The sequence below is a fragment of the Kogia breviceps genome, chromosome 11 (genome assembly GCF_026419965.1).
Source record: "Kogia breviceps isolate mKogBre1 chromosome 11, mKogBre1 haplotype 1, whole genome shotgun sequence".
In the NCBI taxonomy this organism is placed as follows: Eukaryota; Metazoa; Chordata; class Mammalia; order Artiodactyla; family Physeteridae; genus Kogia; species Kogia breviceps.
The window spans coordinates 36136516-36158382 of record NC_081320.1 but is presented as its reverse complement, the minus strand read 5'-3'; the positions used below and the strand labels follow the sequence as shown (position 1 = coordinate 36158382).

Below are 21867 nucleotides of genomic sequence, written 5' to 3'. Positions count from 1 at the left end.
GAACCACAGGTTAACTAGGGCAACACCGTTAATGCAGTTTGGAAATCTCAAAGGGGACAGGACGCAGTGCAGGCAAAGAGCACATATGCAGTCTCCCCATACATGTGATCCTGACCCATGAAGATGTGGTAAGACGCACACAGTCCCCGCACCCTATACCTGGGGTCACACATCCACACTCACCAGGGTGACACACCTCCCCAGACCCTGCACCTAAAGTCACACCTTCTCTCTCAACAGGTGACCCCTCCTCCCCAGACACCTCCACCTGGGTCACATGTCCATAGTCCCAGGGTGACCTCACCTCCGCAGACCCTGCACCTGGGGTCACACGTCCCCTTGGTCAGGACACCATGGCTCTGCTGGTGGCTCCCCTAATGTGGAAACAAGCTGGGTTCCTGGGACCTCCTGGGATGGGAAAAAGTGTCAGGTGGGTCTCCTCTCACCACACTTGTCCCAGAGAACTCCTCTTTTCCCTTTGGTTCTGTGTGATTTTAACTGTTTTTAAAGCTTTCATGCTAGAGTTGAACACACGACCTTGGTGCTGGCAGGCTCAGTCCTTTCTCGTCTCACCTACATATTGAGAAAACTCACAGGGCAGCAGAGCTGAAAGCCAAGGGGCAGCTCTGGACACTGCTGAGTAGGGACAGTAGACTGGAAGGAGAGGTCAGCAGCAGCCTCAGCTGTTACCCATCGGCCTTTTGCCCACTCTGAGGTATCCGGCAATCAATTCACCAGCTAAACCTGCCTCTCTATGCACCATGTACATGCTGGTGAATTGGAATTATTGCCAGGTAGCCCTCCTGAGGATTCTCCACGAGCCCCAGGGAAGGTGAGCCTTGCAGGGATTAAGACGAAGGCCCCGACCATAGCACTGACCCTTGCGAGGACCAGGTCACCACACTCAGAAGAGAAGCTGTTATGTAGACAAGCCCACCTCAGCTCCAGACCCCGGACATCTAAGCACTGACCTTCAGATGCAGGCATGGAGCTTCCCAGTGCTGAGGCCAGGCCGGGTCTCTACCCAGGTCCCTATAGTCCTAGCACAGACATGGTCAGGTCGAAATGTTCTTATCATAGACAACACATGGTTAGCTCTAAACATAATCAGTAGACGGGACATGCAGAGGTCTAAATGTACCACATAGACAAAACTTGATCATGTTTAAACTAGCTTAGGGCTGATCTCATAGGAGGTACAGATCATACACATGGGTCTCTCATCTTTGGACACCCACATCAGGAAACTGAACAAAATCTTTGTCATTAATCATTTCAACAGGCAAAACAGAAATGTTACCAATTTCTCTGGCCACCTGATGGTCAGGATCCACGGGTGAGCCGTGAACTTCTTCTTATAGTGCAGCCCAGTCTGCTGCAAGGACAGACAACAAGTGGCCTGATTCCAGACTCCCAGGCTTCTAGAAGGAGGTGGCCACACTGGAAGCCCAGGCAGGACAGTCCTGCATGTTCCGGGCCGGGAGATCCGGTCTGTCCATTCCGCTGGCCGATTCCAGGCAGGGCGCTCAGGGCCGCTGAGAGCCCTGCACTCAGGTCCTGCTTCCCTGCAGCGTGTGCGTCTGTGTGTGTGTGTAGAGGGGGCGGTGGCTGATGGCTCCCATGGCTTCCGGTCAGGTGACCTCATGCCCTGGGGCTGACAGCCAGCATGGACACTGAGCTGTCTTCGAGGGGAGGCACGGGGAGAAGTAGGGACACAGAAGCCATTGGAGAGGAGAACCCACCGTGGAACTCCTTGCACACTGGCTCGCCCCACCCGGGGACCCGCCTGCCCATCGTGGGCAGCAGGTCACACCCCAGCCCCCCACTCCTGAGGGCAGGGCACCTGCTCTTCCCACAGCACAGGGTCTCACATGAAGGAGACCCAGTGGGGACTGTCACTGTCACTGCCCCACTCCTGATACTGTGTTTGGGGAGAATGAACCCCCTTGACTGGGCGATGGGACCCTGTGAGGAAAGAGGTGGCGGCCCCATCCAAGTCGGGGCCTGGCTGAGAGATGGGAACACAGGAGCCAACTGCAGGGCCTGGAGGCCAGGCTAACTGGAGGGGCACCCCCAGCCTTGGCTGGGCTCTCCAACTGTGACATTGTAGCTTTAGGGGACCTGGAGCAAGTGAGTGAATGTAATGGGGGTCTAAACTGGACCCTGAATGGGGCTTAAAGAAGGTATGAAGGATGTTACTGAGGTAGTGACAGTCATTGGAAGACTAACTCTGTGTCAGGCCATCCTGCTCCATCCATTTAAATCCCTGAGATCTGTGATCTTTACGTGGCTATGCAGGATTGTTAGAGCAGGTACGTGTGGACATATCTGGAGCACAATTCAGTCTGCAACCAACTTGCAAGTGGTTCCAGCAAACACAAAGGTGTGCACCCAGGCAAGCGCAACACACACACAAACATATGCACGTGCACAGCACAAATATATTCACACACTAGCATATGAACACACATGCATGCATATGCCCATACACACACTAATGTGTGCAAGTGCACATAACTATGCACATGCACAGCCTATATATGCAAACAGTCACATGCACACGCATAGCACACACACAGGGAATAAAGTGAATCGGTAAAGCATTCATTCCTGGACACAAGTGAAGCTGACATGTATTTTTGCCTTTTCTTAGCTTTGATGTTTTTCACAATAAAAAGTTTATGAAAGGGGCTTCCCTGGTGGTGCAGTGGTTGAGAATCCACCTGCTGATGCAGGGGACATGGGTTCGTGCCCCAGTCCGGGAACAGCCATATGCCACGGAGCAGCTGGGCCTGTGTGCCATGGCCATTGAGCCTGTGCGTCCAGAGCCTGTGCTCTGCAACAGGAGAGGCCACAACAGTGAGAGGCCCACGTACCACAAAAAAAAAAAATGTTTAAGAAAAAAGTTAATGGCAAATGACTTTTTTCTGCGGTACACGGGCCTCTCACTGCCATGGCCTCTCCGTTTCAGAGCACAGGCTCCGGATGCGCAGGCTCAGTGGCCATTGTTCACAGGTCCAGCCACTCCATGGCATGTGGGATCTTCCCAGACCGGGGCACAAACCCGTGTCCTCTGCATCCACAGGCAGACTCCCAACCACTGCGTCACCAAGGAAGCCCACAAATGACTTTTGATTCATAGGACTTTCTGACGTTATTCCACAAATATTATGACAGGAGAAATGAATATAGATATTACATGTGTCCACTAATGGATGAATGGAGAAGAAAAACATGGTCTATCAATACAAGGGAATGTTATTCATCCTAAAAAGGAAGGCAATTCTGACACAGGCTGCAGCAGGGATGAGCCTTGCAGGCATTATGCTTAGTGATGGAAGATAGACACACACAAAAAGAAACAGTGCTTGATCCACTCATACAAGGCCCCTAGAGCAGTTGGAAACATAGAGACAGAAAGTAGGATGTTGAGTTCTAGGGGCTGAGGGAGGGATGATGGGGAGTGTGTGTTTAAGGGGGACTGTTTCAATTTTGCCAAATGAAAAAGCTGGAGGACGAGGCGGTCAGGTTTGCACAACAGTGCGAATTACTTCTTGACCCTGAAATGTGCACTTAAAAATGGTTAAGATAGTAAAGTTTACGTTATGTGTATTGGACCACAATTTTTAAAACTTTTATAAAACTACATGAAATAGTCCATGAATACTACAAGATGCACAACTTCTCTAACACCTGAGGGATTAAAACCATAAGAAAAATACTGTGCATACACCTACCAGAATGGCAGACATGAAAGACATAGTATCAAATATCAGCAGGATGTGGACCAATGGAAAGCCTGGTATGCAGCGGGGGAACGCAACCACTTCTGAGACAATCGGGCCTCAGATAGCGAAGTCCCTGCACAACACAGACCCGCAGTGCTCCTCCCAGCTGAACACAAACCCACCAGCCCTGCACCAGAACACATGGACATGGACTCCGCAGCCACAGGAGCCAAACCTGAAAGAACCTGAAGGCCACCACAAGCGGATGCAGAAATGAACCATGCACGCCCCTATGAAGGGATACTCCACAGCAATGGAGTACATTTTGTTTAAAGGTAGTAAAACTATAAAAATTATTTTTGAAAAAAAACTATAGTCACAGATGAAAGAATCTATAGTTCTGGCACCTAGGGATTGTCAAATGCTCCTAAAAATGGATTGTTTTGGAAATGTTTATTATAAGGAAATTGACATATTCTCTAGGAAGGATGGCGTGAACGGGCCTGCTACATTTTCTACATTGAAGACATATACAGGTTTTGATTCTACTTCTGTTAAATCAAGTGGGGCTTCATTGGATTTCTGCTACTGCGGAGATAATCAAATTCTGGGTAGGGGTCAGGATAAAATTAGCTATAGGTGTTCTTGTGTAATAATTACTGTTGAAAGTGTAAATGATCCATTTATTAGAAAGACTGAGAATAGGATAACTGCTACATTACTTCGTATGAGATTGTCTGTGCTATTGTCCCTAGAGCTCCAGTGAGTGAGTATTTTGAATGTGAAGCTCATCCAGATCTGAGGATGGAATAAATGGCTAGGTGTGATATGACTAATATAAATAATATGACTACATTCATATTAATTAGTGGATAAAATATGGGAAGAGGAATTCATTTTGTGAGAGCCAGGGTTAAGGCTAGCATTGGAGCAATAATATATAAATAGATGATGTTGATGGACATAGTGGTTCTTTAAAAAGTAATTTGAATACCTCAGCAATGGGTTGTAATAATCCATGGGGGCTGATGATTTTTGGCCCTTTCTGGATCTGTATATAGCCAAGGATTTTCCATTTAGTTAATATGAGTAATGCTATGGTGAATTAAATTGGGTAATTTGTGAAAGAATGTTGATTATACACATATTCTTAAGAAGAGGACTTGAACCAGTGCACATAAAGGTTTCCGTATTACATAAGTGTCGGGCTCTGCCACCATAACAAACCCTGATCTACAGTAAGGTATGTATAAATTAATTGAATGTAGATTATATCATCATTTAGTTTGAAGACATTTTGTAAAGTAAGCCGAATTGCTCTTGTCCTTTCATACTGGAAGAAATCTGCAATAGACAGAAACCAACAAGGATGACTCCAGTGTGAACTCAGATCACGTGAGAATTTAATCGTTGAACAAAGAGAAAATTAATAGCAGTTATACAATTGAAATGTCGTGATCCAGCATCAAGGACATAAACCATATTGCCGATAAGAACTCCAGAATACAATTCCACTGTTATCCCTAGTACAACTTGTTCCATTGATCAGTGTTTTAGAAGAACAGGTGATAAACCATTTTGACTAGTTGGTCTACATTTTAATCACTCAGAGGTGGGTTTATTCTCCAAAAAATAAATGGCGCACGGGCTCAAGACGCACCGGGTTCAGTAGTTGTGGCACTCTGGCTAAGTAGTTGTGGCCCACAGGCTTAGTAGCTCGGTGGCACGTGGGATCTTCCCGGACTGGCGATCGAACTCGAGTGCCCTGCACTGGCAGATGAATTCTTAACAACTGCAAGACCAGGGAAGTACCAGAATCGCAGTCACCCTTCTAATATACCTTAAGCCCAAAGAATCCATGGAAAACTGTTACAGAAAATAAGACAATAAAATATTGTAAGGACTCTAACAGAAGCAATAGTACTCAGTTCATATAGACACATCCCAAGCAGTTCCGAAGTATATTAAAATGGAGGCTGCAATTTAAAAGGAAGATGAATTATACCCACAAACTCCCAAACTGTCCTGAAACGTTGCAATCTGAAACCCTATTGTAGGAAGCAGAAGATTCCAGGAGACATTCTGCCAATGAAGGACTCTAAACCCTCTGGTTGGAGAAGGAATTCTGGAAGGAAGGTATCCTCACCCAAGGAGAGCAGGTTGCTATACTTCTCTCACATCATATCCCTGTAAAATTCCTCCCGATCTTGGTCCAGGCTTTCTCACTCCTCTTGAGAGAAATCGATGGCCACATCCTGGAATATCAGCAGTCCTTGAAATTAAAAGTACACATGCCCTGTGGCCACGGAAAGAGTTCATAATGTGACCCAAGAAGAAAACAGCAAGTTAAGAGAACTGGTTTTGATTTAGAAGAGTGTCTTCCATTATTCAATTATATATATATATTATATATGTATACATATATAATATATATATATATTTTTACAAAGTAACTTTCTCTACCTTATTTCTAAGTACAAGAAAAGAGTATGGCATGTGATCCACAAAACCAGTATAGAGACTATACTTATCTGGAAAAGAAATGATAAAATGATGGTTTCAAAAGAGGCATATGCATTTTTGAGTCTTTTATTTATATCAAAGTGGATAAAATGTGTGTATTTCTCAGACAGAGAACACATGTCGAGGTAGAAATGTACCTTTCAACTCTTCACGGGTATACAAGTTCACTGGAGAGATTGTAAAAGTGCAGATTGTGTTTCAGTAGGTTCAGTGGGCCTGAGTTTTATTTTTTTAACAAGCTCAATTTAAACTAGTGATGTCACAGTCTCTGATTCATTAAGGACAATTGTGAAGAGCAGAGACATAATTAGAAACGTAAAAATTCATATTTAACTTTGAACTGAGAGTTTTATGGATTTTACACATTTAATAGGATAGTAAGCACAGCAACAACAATCATTTGTGAATATTTACTATAGACTGTATCTTTCTAACATTTTTGTGTAGGATTCCAGGAAAAAGGCCTGGGCTGTGGCCACAGTGGGCGGGGCCCCAGGCCGGGCACCTCCAGGACCCCGGATGGGGCCCCGCAGTCCTGGTGGCTCCTGCCCTGGGCGCCCCCCTCCCTCCCGGAAGGCATCAGGTCGGAGGGCCCCATCCCCTGCGCCCAGAACAGAGTCCGGGTTTCCGCAGAGCTGGAACTCCCTGCTCGGGGTGTCTTCCCTCAGCCGTCAGGGAACTGCCCTGGAGCCTGAGGGGAGTGCGGCCTCACTGAGGCTGCCGGCTCTGAAGGGGCCCTGGCAGATGAAGTCGCAACAGTCGTGGGGACGGCGGGCCGGGTAAGTGGGCGCGGACCCTCCGCCTGGTCCAGTGCCCGGGATGCCGCGCAAGACCAGTTTCTGAGGGGCAGGGTTTTGCTGCCACCCACCGCTGCTGTGCAGAAAGAGCTGACCCCAGCGTCTGGTCCCAGGAAACTTTGGTCCCTCCTCTCGCCCCCACCCTCGGCCTGGCTCACGGGGTCTTGGGGACGTGGGGAGGGGCTCGGCCTGAGCGTCCTGAGGGGAAACGGGGCAAGGGAGGTGCAGGTTCCAGCTGCGGCCGAAAACTCCTCCGGAGGCTCACAGGCCCCTTATTCAGCGGAGCCCCTCTGCACTCCTTCCTCCCTGAGCTAAAGTACCCTGGGGAGCAGGCAGGGCGGGGGACTGGCACAAGTAATGGGGAACATCCAAAGGTGATTGTTAACTAAGGAAAACCAGCTCTCCCAAGGTGAGGAATGCAGCGCTTTTCTTTGTATGGGAAGATGCCAGAGTCTGGGCTCAGTGAAATCCTTCCTTTGATATGCACCTCAGCTCTCTGGGGCCAGTATTCTGTATTTGCATATGCTGAGTTCCTCAGGGCCCGCCAGCTCCCATTGGAGGGCTGCAAGTGCTGATGACTGTGAGGTCCTTTGTTTACTGAGATGGCAGGGAATATTCCCTTTCTCACAGGCTTGAGGGGCAGACAGTAAAAAAGAGTCAGAGAGTCTCACTCGGCATGTACTTTGGTTTACATATAGGTAATATTTATACTTAATTGTGCTAATAGAGTTTCTCAAGTCCAATCACCTTGTACGCCTGCCCTCTAGGTATTAATTTCAGCAATATCCTAAGATAAATGCTTATAGAATTGACTTAATCCAGTTAGATAAGATAATAATTTTTAAAGGAAACCCAATAGAAATATAACAACGAAAGCTTTACCACTAAAGGCTGGGTCTGGAACAACGTAAATAAATGTTCCATTGTTAAAATAGTGAAAGATGTATTCAATAGAAATATCAACAAAAATGACAAATAGTAAGGGTAGCAGAATGATAAAATGTTCTATCTTTATCATTCAAGTGGCAGAAAATCATTTATTAGTAGGCACTGGGGCCAGAAGATGCCTGAATTTATATCCTAGGCATATTTGTGCAGTTGTTTCAACAAGTAACTGAAAGACAAAATGGAAAAACAAGGAGGTTTGTGCCTGCGATCATGTTGATGTGAAACCAGGGATGGCCACCTTGTGCCAGGTGAGTTAAGTTTACCTGGCAGGTAGGCCACAGAGCTCCTGAGAAGTCAGGGTTGGAAGTTTTCTGCTGGGTGCCCCTTAGGTTCTGTGACTCGATTGATTGTGAGTCATGTTTCGGGAAAGACCTGATCACAGGAAAAGGGTGGGAACAGAGTGATTTGGGGAGCAGCTAACCACATTCATCACAGCTCATGGCCTGAATGAATTTTACAGAAACAGGAAAAGAAATGCTTCTTATGGAATCAGAGAATGTGAGGACTGAACAATCCCAGAAAATGAGGAACACCCATCCCATTTTCCAGATGGGCAAACAGAGGTCCAGCAAGGTGAAATCCCTCACCCAAGTTTCACCCGTCTCTCCTCCCCACTACCTGGTTCATGAAAGCAGGACTCTTCCTGTCTTGATCACTGCTGAACCTCCAAATGGGCCAGGCATCTAGCGGCTGCTCCAAAAATTTCTGTTGACTGTAGGAACATTGCTGTTTCTTTCTTTCTCACTCTTATTCAGGATTGGGCCAAGAACTCCCCAGGTTGCAATGTAATTGGATAAATGTAGATATTAGTTGAGTTTTGTTGTGATGAGGACTTAGGCTATGAAGGTAACAGACTTGGTTCATAACTCGGTTCTGTCACTGAAGAGCTGTTTGGCTGTGGGAAAATTACTAAACCTCTCTGAGCTTATTTCCTCATTTGTAAGGTGGGGATAAATCTACCTGAGCCAGCAGAGCACCTGCATGAGAGATGTGCACGAAATATCGGTCTTTCTCACTCTCCCACGGCATCTCTCTGTTCTTCCCAGAGAAGTTGTATAGAAGGATATAATTCTTTTAAAAAATAATTAATTAATAAATTAATTTTTGTCTGCGTTGGGTCTTCGTTGCTACGTACGGGATTTCTCTAGTTGCAGCGAGTGGGGGCTACTCCTTGTTGTGGTGTGCGGGTTTCTCACTGCGGTGGATTCTCTTGTTGCACTTGTTTTAGAGCACTGGTTTTAGAGGTGTGGGCTTCAGGAGTTGTGGTCTGCAGGCTCAGTACTTGTGGCGAATGGGCTTAGCTGCTCTGCGGCATGTGGGATCTTCCCAGACCAGGGCTCGAACCCATGTCCCCTGCCTTGGCAGGCAGATTCTTAACCACTGCATCACCAGGAAATTCCCAGAATCGAAGTTTCCCTTCTAATATACCTTAAACCGAAAGAATCCATGGAAAACTGTTACAGAAAATGAGAAGCAATAGTACTCAGCTCATAGAGACACATCCCAAGCAGTTCCAAAGTATATTAAAATGGAGGCTGCAATTTAAAAGGAAGATGAATTATACCCACAAACTCCCAAACTGTCCTAAAACGTTGCAATCTGAAACCCTATTGTAGGAAGCAGAAGATTCCAGGAGACATTCTGCCAATGAAGGACTCTAAACCCTCTGGTTGGAGAAGGAATTCTGGAAGGAAGGTATCCTCACCCAAGGAGAGAAGGTTCTTATACTTCTCTCACATCACATCCCTGTATAATTCCTCCTGATCTTGGTACAGGCTTTCTCACCTCTCTTGAAAGAAATCAATGGCCACGTCCTGGAATATCAGCAGTCCTTGAAATTAAAAGTACACGTGCCCTGTGGCCACGGAAAGAGTTCATAATGTGACCCAAGAAGAAAACAGCAAGTTAAGAGAACTGGTTTTGATTTAGAAGAGTGTCTTCCATTATTCAATAATATATATATAGAGATATGTATACATATATATAATATATATATATATTTTTTACAAAGTAACTTTCTCTACCTTATGTCTAAGTACAAGAAAAGAGTATGGCATGTGATCCACAAAACCAGTATAGAGACTATACTTATCTGGAAAAGAAATGATAAAATGATGGTTTCAAAAGAGGCATATGCACTTTTGAGTCTTTTATTTATATCAAAGTGGATAAAATGTGTGTATTTCTCAGACAGAGAACACATGTCGAGGTAGAAATGTAACTTTCAACTCCTCATGGGTATACAAGTACACCAGGGAGGTTGAAAAAGTGCAGATTGTGTTTCAGTAGGTTCGGTGGGCGTGAGTTTTATTTTTTTAACAAGCTCAATTTTAACTAGTGATGTCACAGTCTCTGATTCATTAAGGACAATTGTGAAGAGCAGAGACATAATTAGAAACGTAAAAATTCATATTTAACTGTGAATGAAAAGTGTTTTATGGACTTTACACGTTTAATAGGATAGTAAGCAAGCAACAACAATCATTTGTGAATATTTACAATAGACTGTGTTTCTTTCTAACATTTTTGTGTAGGATTCCAGGAAAAGGGCCTGGGCAGTGGCCACAGTGGCCGGGGCCCCAGGCCGGGCCGCACCTCGAGGACCCCCGATGGGGCCCTGCAGTCTTTGCCCAAAGTAATGAACAGTTGAAAGTCAAATGTAATACTTCATCAGACGACGTAAAAATGCTTGCACGCTGGCAAGGATTGTAGAGAACACAAATAGACCCAGAGCAACCTTTGCCAAAAGAGAATATTGTGCTCAATGTACAGCCATAGCTCTTTTCCATATGAGCAAACAGTCAGGAGGATAAAAGAACTTGGTCAAACTCACACAAGTTAGTAGGACAGAATCTGGTCTGTCTGTCCTAAGCGTTGTGTTCTTTAACCACCAGGCTAGCTTTTCTCAGATCTGATTCATGCATACTGTAACCATATAGCTCTGTTTGCCTTGAATCTTCCCTGTTTATACGTATGCCTGCTGCCGTTTTAAATACGAACCACTCTGACTCCCCAAAGCAACCGAGAAGGCACAATCATTTGATCACGATATACATGGAGCACGGTGCTGGGACTACCCAGGAAGCTTATTTTAAAAGTGCAACATAGGGCTTCCCTGGTGGCGCAGTGGTTGAGAGTCCGCCTGCCGATGCAAGGGACACGGGTTCATGCCCCGGTCCGGGAAGATCCCACATGCAGCGGAGCAGCTGGCTCTGTAGGCCATGGCCGCTGAGCCTGCACTCCGCAACAGGAAAGGCCACAAGAGTGAGAGGCCCACGCACCACACACACACACACACACACACACACACACACACACACACACACACACAAACACACACATACACACACACAAAAGTGGCAACTTCCTGAGCCCTACTCCAAATCTAGATAAGTTTTCTGAGGGTTGTCTCAAGAATCCAGGTACAAGTCTTTTTAAGTGCTTTTGTGGAACTCCCCAGGTGAGTCTCTCACTCTCCGAAGTTAAGAAACTGTTTATTGGGGCTCCCCCAGATGCCCAGCCAGGTCCTGTTAAGGTTGGAGTCCCCGCACCACATCACAGGGATGCTCCCAGCCAAGTCATCTCTGGAGCCTTGGAGAAGCTGAATGGTCTCATGCTGGCCCACCTGCCATGACAAACCTCCTCCAGAGCATTCCCCTTCACACTTCACCTTCTACCACTCCCAAAGGCAGTCTGCTCCAATGAGGCCTGACTTCGTCTGTCCTAACGGGCACCCGCTGATTCAAGCACTTTAGGAGAACAAGGTGCTGTGCTTCTCAACCAGGGTGGCCCAACCTCTAAAATGGTAGTCCAAGCAGTCTCTACCTCCTGGGCACATCCCCTCTGCAACAGCCCAAGTACACGAATGTCCCATCTTTGCTTTCTCAAGGTCGGCAACAGGGAGTCCCCTCCTAAAGAAGGTCCTCTCTCATTGCCACACTATCCGAGGCTGCCCCAAATGTGCTTCCTCCCTGTGGGCCTGCTCAGGCTAAGGGCAGAGTCGTCTCTGAGTCGGACCAAATCGTCTTAGTAACAACTCTTCACGGTGTTGACCATGTCTTTCACGGGGGCTGCTGCTGAGCCTTTCTCTCATCCTTTCATGGTGGAGAGAGAGAGGGGATTCTAATGATTCTTACCTCTAGGGGAGAGGGCGAGTGTCATGATTATGTGATCATTCGGTATGATGTCCTTTCGACAGGAATTTGTTTGGACTTTCACGTTAAAGTGGGCCCACCATTCCCACTTTGTGAGGTCATTCAGCACCCTCATTTTGCACCTTTAACATCTCTCTCAGTATCACCTTGGAAATGTTTGAAACAGCATGAGTTTGTCCTCACGTTCCTATCAGCTGGGAATCCGGGGCCCCAACATGAACCTAACCATTGAGCGCAACACCTCTCCACGACCTGTGTAACACTGGGTAGGCCCCTTCACCTCTCGGGTTTTTGAAGCCCTCGGGTGTAAAAATGGGAGGGTTCTATGAATCTATATTTGGGGCAGGACAAGGTCGAGAAGAGTGTGTCTCTGCTTTTATTCTTCCAAAATGGAATGTCTGCCCTCTCTTCCCCATGGGTCCACATGTCACTTGTCCTTCAGGCCCACTGCCAAGGAGCCTTCCCTGATTCCCCAGTCCACACAAATCTCTGCCTCTTAGGGTCAGGGCCGTACAACCTAGCTGCCTCCTAATGTTCATCTTGCCTCTCAAGCCGATCTCATGATGTGGGTCTCTCTTGCCCTCCTGTGGCCCCTGGGGCTGTGCCAGCCCACCGGCATGCCCCACGTGGGGTGTCTACTAGACTAGGGCATGGATGGGGAGGCCCCGGCGTGAGGGCCCAGGCAGAGTACCTCTGCCTCCACCCTGCTCTCCTCCACAGAACTGCCCCTCCTCCTCAAGCCTGACCCCCAAGTCACAGGTTTCATACGATGACCTCACTGGCTAGTGAGGACCTCACAGTCCTTCTCACTGTTTCCATGGCAGTGTAACTGTGCAAACAAAGTTTGCTGCCCTCAGAGAAACTTCCCTACTGGTTCTCCACCAGAGACCAATCTCTTTGGTTGTCTGAGAGAGAATGTGTGACCGGATCCTCTACACATATTCCAACCTGTGCTCTGTTCCCTGGCTGGGCGGTGCAGGAGGAACAGCGAGACCGGGCATCTGCGGAACAGGCGTGGGGTACACACAACCTCACCTGGCTGCCACATGTTTCTGTGGCTCTTGCCCACTACGTACACCTGAGTGCTTTCCCAGATGTAAGTAATACCAGTGACCTGGGACACCTTCAGGGTCCCACAGTGCTCACTGTTAAGGACAAGTGAAAGGTCAGCCCTGGACTAGTGTGCAGGAAGCTTCTGATCTTTATAAATATAGCCTTCCGCTTTGGGCTACAGGATGCTTCCATTCAGACCCTTTCCTGATGGGCCTCTTAGCAAAAGACAAGTGCGTTGTTGTGGGCAAGTGGTAAATGGAGCAGTTTGAGGAAGAGGGCCACTCTTGAACCACACCTTCAAACCCATGCACCTCTTTGCTGGCACGGAGACATCGAGATCGGTCCCCTCAGACACATCCCATACTGAGCTGCTGAGTACTAGGGGAGACGGTGGTGCCATAGTCATGGGAAGGACGGAAGAACCAAGGGGCGGGGGGTGATGAAGTGCTAGTGAGACCGGAGGGCTGAGGAGATGGTGCCCCAGGAGGCTGGGTTGATGTGAGCCTAGATATGGTACCCAGAAGCCGGGTTCTGAGTCTCCTGTTCACTCTGCCTCAGTAGTGGACCTCGTGCTACTCTAGAGACAAGGATCCCAGGGCGAGAGTTCAGTGTGTTTGAAACAGGCAGTATACATGGGGCCCAAGAGGGGTGGCCAAGGTGGGAGTGGTCCTGAACCAAGTTATATTAGATGATTGTTTTCGAAATCTTGAAAGGCATTTCCATGAAAGCCTCAGAAATGACAGACAGCAAGAAATGGTTGGTTTCTCTGTTGTGGAAGGGACAGATGGAGAGGATCATGAGTGCAATGACTTTCGGGCTCTACTGTTTTCCCTGGAAACGGTGAAGAGACTTCCTCATGTGCTGCAGCCGTAGGCTCCAGGAATTGCCTTTGCAGCCAGTTTCCCTTCTCCAGGGACTCAGAGAGGTGATGGGCCAAGGCTGTCTTTTGGATGTCCAGGAGTTGAAAGGTCTTCGGCCAGAAACTGGGAGAGACTTGAGACAGGGAAATCCTGCCAGGAGACTGTGTACAGCCGAAGGGACTGATCACTTCTGATTTTCTTTGCAGCAGCAGCGGCTCCCGTTTCTCCTCCGACACCTGGTCACTACCACGTCCTCTACCGGGGATGTGAAGAAACGCAGTTGGCCTGGCATGGGGAGACCTACTGCCTGGCTGGTGGCTACCGGGCCTACGGGGACGTTCCTTTGGCCACACCAGCAAAGGTGCAAGCCGAGAAGCCAGTCGCCAGACGAGCTCTGAAGAGAAAGTGTGCTCCGGAGGAGTTGGACAAAGATCTCCGCTGCTCCAGACCAAAAATCCGGCGATTGCAGGAGTCAAGCAGCTTACTAGGATTACAAGGTGCTGTGATTCTCAAGCAGAGTGGCCCCACCTCTGGGCACATCCCCTCTGCAACAGCCCAAGTACACGAATGTCCCATTTTGGCTTTTGCAAGGTCGGCAACAGGGAGTCCCTTCCTAAAGAAGGTTCTCTCTCATTGCCACACTATCCAAGGCTGCCCCAAATGTGCTTCCTTCCTGTGGGCCTGCTCAGGCTAAGGGCAGAGTCATCTCTTTCCTTCTCTGAGTCGGACCAAATCGTCTTAGTAACACCTCTTCACGGTGTTGACCATGTCTTTCACCGGGGCTGCTGCTGAGCCTTTCTCTCATCCTTTCATGGTGGAGAGAGGGAGAGAGAGGATTCTAATGATATTTACCTCTAGGGGAGAGGGCGAGTGTCATGATTATGTGATCATTCGGTATGATGTCCTTTCGACAGGAATTTGTTTGGACTTTCACGTTAAAGTGGGCCCACCATTCCCACTTTGTGGGGTCATTCAGCACCCTCATTTTGCACCTTTAACATCTCTCTCAGTATCACCTTGGAAATGTTTGAAATGGCATGAGCTCTTCCTCACGTTCCTATCAGCTGTGAATCCGGGGGCCCAACATGAACCTAACCATTGAGTGCAACACCTCTCCACGACCTGTGTTAACACTGGGGAGGCCCCTTCACCTCTAGGGTTTTTGAAGCCCTCGGGTGTTAAAATGGGAGGGTTCTATGAATTTATATTTGGGGCAGGACAAGGTCGAGAAGAGTGTGTCTCTGCTATTCTTCTTCCAAAATGGAATGTCTGCCCTCTCTTCCCCATGGGTTCACATGTCACTTGCCCTTCAGGCCCACTGCCAAGGAGCCTTCCTTGATTCCCCAGTCCACACAAATCTCTGCCTCTTAGGGTCAGGGACGTACAACCTAGTTGCCTCCTAACGTTCATCTTGCCTCTCAAGCCGATCTCAGGATGTGGGTCTCTCTTGCCCTCCTGTGGCCCCTGGGGCTGTGCCAGCCCACCGGCACGACCCACGTGGGGTGTCTACTAGACTAGGGCATGGGTGGGGAGGCCCCGGTGTGAGGGCCCAGGCAGAGTACGTCTGCCTCCACCCTGCTCTCCTCCACAAAACTGCCCCTCCTCCTGAAGCCTGCCCCTCAACTCACAAGTTCCATACGATGACCTCACTAGCTAGTGAGGACCTCACAGGCCTTCTCACAGTTTCCATGGCAGGGTTACGATGCAAACGTGCTGCTGCCCTCAGAGATACTTCCCTACTGGTTCTCCACCAGAGACCAATCTCTTTGGTTGTCTGAGAGAGAATCCCTCACCAGACCTTCTGCATTTACTCTAACCTGTCCTACGTTCCCTGAGAGGGCAGTGCACGAGGTACACTGAGACCGGGCATCTGTCCAAGAGGCATGGTGTACGCACAACTTCCCCCGGCTGCCACATGTTCCCTGGGGCTTGCCCAGCACATACACCTGAGCACTTTCCCAGCTGTAACGAATACCAGTGACCCGGGACACCTTCAAGGACCCACAGTGCTCACTGCTGAGGACAAGTGAAAGGTCATCCCTGGACAAGTGTGCGGGAAGGTTCTGATCTTTATCAAAGGAGCCTTCCCCTTTGGGCTACAGGATGCTTCCATTCAGACCCTTTCCTGATGGGCCTCTTAGCAAAAGACAAGTGCGTTGTTGCTGGCGAATGGTAAATGGAGCAGTTTGAGGAAGAGGGCCACCCTTGAACCGCACCTTCAAACCCAGGCACCTCTGTGCTGTCGTGTAGACATCTAGCTCGGTCCCGTCAGACACATCCCATACTGAGCGGCTGAGTACTAGGGCCGACGGTGGTGCCCTATTGATGGCAGGAACGGAAGAACCAAGGGGGCGTGATGAAGTGCTAGTGAGACCGGAGGGCTGAGGAGATGGTGTCCCAGGAGGCTGGGTTGATATGAGCCTAGACATGGTACCCAGAACCCGGTTCTGAGTCTCCCGATCACTCTGCCTCAGTATGTGGCCTTGTTCTTATCGAGATAAAAGGATCAGAGGACTAGAGTTCCGTGTGGTTGAAACAGGCACTGTAAAAATGGGACCCAAGAGGGGTTGCCAAGGTGGGAGGGGTTCTGATCCAATTTATATTAGATTATCTTTTTCCAAAACTTGAACGATATTTCCATTAAAGCCTCACAAGTGACAGACTGCAAGAAATGTTTTCTCTGTTGTGGAAGGGAGAGATGGAGAGGATCATGCTTGCAATGACTTTCGGGTTCTACTGTTTTCCCTGGAAAAGGTGAAGGGACTCCCTCATCTGCTGCAGCCGTAGGCCCTAGGAATCGCTTTTGCAGCCAGGGTCCCTTCTCCAGGGACTCAGAGAGGTGATGGGCCAAGGCTGTGTTTTGGATGTCCAGTAGATGAAAGGTCTCTGGCCAGAAACTGGGAGCGACATGAGAGAGGGAGATTCGGCCAGGAGACTGTGCACAGCAGAAGGGACTGATCACTTTTGATTTTCTTTGCAGCAGCAGCGGCTCCCGTTTCTCCTCGTACAGCTGGTCACTGCCACGTCCTCAACCGAGGGTGTGGGGAAACGCAGTTGGGCTGCCATGGGGAGACATACTGCCGTGCTGGTGGCTACTGGGCCTACGGGGATGTTCCTTCGGCCACGCCAGCAAAGGTGGAAGCGGAGCAGGAGCCAGTCGCCAGACGTGCGCCCAAGAGAAAGCGCGCTCCGCAAGAGTCGGACGAAGATCTTTGCTCCCGACCCAAAATCCGGCGATTGTAGCATGGTGCCAGGAGGCGGACTCCACAGAATCTTGCTGGCTGAGCCATTCTCAAGAGAGGGCCATGGCAAAGCTCACAAGGTTACCACCCGCCCCCCCCCCAACGCACCATTTCCTGCCCCCGAAGCAAGAACAGGATGGAGAGTCAAGCAGCACGCACCCTGCCCCGAGGTTCACATGCTCCTTTATTCCCAGCCCCTTCTGTCCCCAGTGGGGTCCCCTAATGCTCGGCAAAGTGTTTTTCTGTAACAGATTTCTAAAGGTCGCCACAGCTCAGACTTAGGTCACTACCCCTGTGCTGGGCACTCCTGCCACCCGGGAAAGGTTCCAAAGGTGGAGCAGCTCCAGGGGGTGCCAGGGATCAGAGCAAAAACTTGAGAGGCTGGGGATGAAGGAGTTTGGGCACAGTCCCTAAAGCATCTCAGTGGTTGAGCTTCTGTGAGAAGGCACATCCCCACTGTGTGGGGAGGTGGTGGGGGGAAGGGGTCCCTAGAGGAGGCAGCTAGGGGGAGGGCCTGAGGCTGGAAATGGGGAATGGCGTGCGGCCTCTGAGCGAGCACAGGCACTTAGCCCTTGAGGTTTCTGGGAAAGCTAGAGCCACAAGGGCCACGAGAGAAGGCAAGTGGAGCAGCAGAAGCCAGGTGCCAGATCTCTCCTCAGAACCTATACTTCTCCACGAGGCCGGGCCTTCCACGCTGAGGTAGGAGCGATCCTGGCCAGAAGGACAGCCAGCGGCAGCTCTGGGAGGAAGGGTGCTGCACTGGGGGCTCTGCTGCCATGGAAATGACTTCATTTCCTTCCACTCAAATACCGTACGGACTGGGTTCCTGCTCTGGTGAGTACAAGGGTCACTGACTCTCCCCAGAAGGTTGTTCAGTTCACATCCCCAAAGTCCCTCTATTCGGGCCCTGGGGGGGTGTAGCAACTCCTGAGGGCGCTCTTTCCTGAGGCTGGCTGACCGAAGTGGGGGAGGTTCCTGATAGGTCCCAGGTGCTGGTTGAAGTCCCCAGAGAATGGTCATGAAGGCTGGAGAGTCAAGTAGGTGGAGAGAGAAGGCCGGGGGCAGAGGGCCCCTACCTGAATCCAGAGCTCACAAGGTTATTACCCCCCACCATTTCCAGAAACTATCTCTTCCCCCATACCAGCCCCAATGGCCCGGTACCGGGAAACCGGGAGCCCAGAGCACTTGTGGCCAGAGACACTCGCACGCAGCCCTCGGCGTGGGCGGGGCCTGCTGCAGGCGGATGGGGACGAGGTGTGCTCCCGGGAGGCCTTGGACTGAAAGTGGCCCCCTGAGAGAAGCACCCCAGCTTGGACAGGAAGTTTAGAGGCAGGGGACAGCAACCTAGGGCGCCCCCTCGGAGCAGTGGGAGTGGGAAGAGGGCCGGGGGCAGAGGGCACCCGCGATGGGAGGCCAGTGGGCTCTCAGCAGAGGCCAGCTGAGCCCGCGGGACCTGCCTCTGAGCAGGGGCCGGGAGGGCAGTGCTGCCCTGTGGCTTCCGGGCTTCGTGGATCACGGCTCTCCGCACACGGGTCGTAGGGTCCTCTGACCCTGTATCGCCTCCCTCACCCAGGGCCCCTCGCGAGGCCGCGCCGCTGGGTGGCCTGTGTCGACGGGCACAACCCCATCGCCCGCCCCTCTCAGACCCGCCGCCTCTGCCCGCCTGCCTGGCCCTGTGCAGCTTGCGACCCGGGGGGCCTCGAGGGTCCCCGCGCACTCCGCCAGCGGCCTCTGCTGGGTCTGCTGCTCCTGCTGGGTCTGCTGCTGCGGCCGGTAACCCGTGTGCACACCACGCCGGCCACCTCCAGCACCCCAAGTCCGCGGGAGCGCACGCGGGCCCTGATGCGGGACTTCCCGCTTGTGGACGGGTGGCTGCAGTGTGTGAGGGCTGCTTGGGGCCGTTGTGGGCCTAGCCTGGCCCTGGGCAGCAGAGGAGGTCCGGAGGTGTCCACACAAGCGTGGTGTGAGGCTCCCTCAGGCTGCCCCAGGCCAGGCAATGTATCCTGCCTGATCCCAAGACCTAAGGGGCCCACCCATTTGCCTTGACCTCCCTCCAGCCACAACGACATGCCCCTGGTCCTGAGGCTGTTGCAGCACAATGGGCTCCAGGCTGTTAATCTAAGCAAGTTCAGCCACGGCCACACCACCTTGGACGGGATGAAAGACGGTCTCGTGGGTGCGCAGGCACCAAGGGGACACACAAGGTGTCCCCGTGGCTGCTGGGGAATAGTGGGGTAGTTTGGGGGCCTCCGAGACCACAGGTTAGTCACATTGGAACTATGTTACCATAGTGACCTAGAAAGTGCCATGCCATGGATGCTGGGGGCTACAGGGGTCACCGTGAGCCACCCTGACGGGCATCCAAGTACCACAGAAAAAAACAACGCGTTACAGGTGACTTCTGGGCACAGTGAGCGCTGTGCCAGCTGAGGAGGCGATGAGAAGCCCAAGGAGTTCCAAGCCCCAAACCAAGCCCTGGCCTTCCCTCACTTCTGGTCAGCCTACGTCCCACGCCAGACCCACCAACGGGATGCCGTGCGCCTCACCCCGGAGCAAATCGACCTCATCCGCCTCACGTGTGCCTCCTATTCTGCGCTGGAGCTTGTGACCTCAGTTAAAGGAACACGGGGGACTTCCCTGGTAGTCCAGAGGTTAGGACTCCACGCTTCCACTGCAGGGGGCTCGGGTTGGATCCCCGCTCACCGGGGAAGAGGCTCAGGTTCAAGGGCTCCTGCTTTGAACCATCTTCTACTCAACATGTAGAAAACAAAGCCTTGATCTGCCCTCCTAAGCCTTGTCCTCTCTCTCCAATTATGGATTCAACAGACACTTACTGAGCCCCTAAGATATGTCAAGCACTGGTAGGCACTGGACATAACCTGATGAGACAGGAGGGAAAGGTTCAGTAGAACACAGGGTTATAGAAAAGGCACTGAAAAATGTGAGAAATTCAAACTGTGTATGGTGCTATGAAGGAGCAGTTATGTAAGGCTGTGGGAGTCTACGTCAGCAGGAAAGAGACGGATGCGGCTTGAGGAGGGCCTCCCTTAAGAAATAAACTCTGGGGACTACCCTGGTGGTGCAGTGGTACAGAATCCGCCTGCCAACACTATTTATGGTGGCCAGGACAGGGAAGCAACCGAAGTGTCCATCGAGAGACGAACAGATAAAGAAGATGTGGCACATATATACAATGGACTCTTACTCTGCCATAAAAGGAAATGAAACTGAGTTATTTGTAGTGAGGTGGATGGACCTAGAGTCTGTCACACAGAGTGAAGTAAGTCACAAAGAGGAAATCAAATACCGTATGCTAATACATATATATGGAATCTAAAAAAAAAAAAGGTTCTAATGAACCTAGGGGCAGGGCAAGAATAAAGACGCAGACATAGAGAATGGACTTGAGGACTCGGGGAAGGGGAAGGGTAAGCTGGGAGGCAGTAAGAGAGTAGCATTGACAAATATACAATACCAAATGTAAAATACCTGGCTAGTGGGAAGCAGCTGCACAGCACAGGAAGATCAGCTCAGGGCCTTGCAACCACCTAGAGGGGTGGGATCAGGAGGGTGGGAGGGAGATGCAGGAGGGAGGGGATGTGGGGATATACGTATGCATGCAGCCGATTCCCTTTGTTATACAGCAGAAACTGACACACCAGCGTAGAGCAATTATACTCCAACAAAGACTTTAAAAACGAAAACAAAGAAACAATCCACCTGCCAAGGTATGGGACATGGGTTGGCTCCCTGGTCCAGGAAGCTCCCACGTGCCGCGGAGCCAGTAAGCCCGTGAGCCACCACAACCGAGCCCACGTGCCACAATTAGTGAGGACCGCGTGCTAAGAGCCCGTGCTCCGCAACATGAGAAGCCACTGCACTGAGAAGCCCATGCACCACAACGAAGAGTAGCCCCGGCTCACCGCAACTACAGAAAGCCCGCGCCCGGCAACGAAAACCCAACGCAACGAAAAATAAATAAATAAATAAATTCATTCATTAACCAAATAATCAAAAGTTATATTAAAAAAAGAAACAAACGAAAAGCAAAAATCTCTGCTGGGAATTCCCCGGTGCTCCGGTGGTCTAGTGGTTAGGACCCTGTGCCTCCACTTCAGGGGGCCCGGATTCAATCCCTGGTTGGGGAACTGAGATCATGCAAGCTGGCATCGCAGCCCAATTAAAAATGCAATAAAATAAAATATAACTAAATAAAACAAGAAAGCATCTCTGATTCAAGGTGTAAAGGGTGAGAAGGTGTTTATCGGGCCAGTATGTGGGCAGAAAACGTTTCCCATTTCAGTAAGTAGCACCTCCATTTACCCAATTCCACATCCTTAACCCACATTCCCCACATCCAATTCATCACTAACTCCTATTCACCTCCAAGCCATCACTAACCTTCCAAATAGGACTCTAACTTGCCTGCTTTACTCCACCTCCAAGGCCACCACTGTGCACAAAGCCAGTCTCCTAATGAGTCTCCCCAATTCCAGTCCTGCCCCCTCCTAGCCATTCTCTTACACTAGCCAGTATGGTGTCTGAAAAAGGCATCTCTGCCA

The 21867-nt window shown here is 50.1% G+C and overlaps 1 protein-coding gene across 1 annotated transcript in view; it reads left to right on the top strand.

The window, feature by feature from the left end:
* Positions 1–761: 761 nt before the first annotated feature.
* Positions 762–21867, top strand: part of LOC131765160 (dipeptidase 2-like) — an 86564-nt gene continuing 65458 nt past the window's right edge. Inside the window, 1 exon segment of the mRNA XM_067006908.1 lies at positions 762–794. Within this exon segment, the coding sequence (XP_066863009.1) occupies positions 762–794 (33 nt within the window).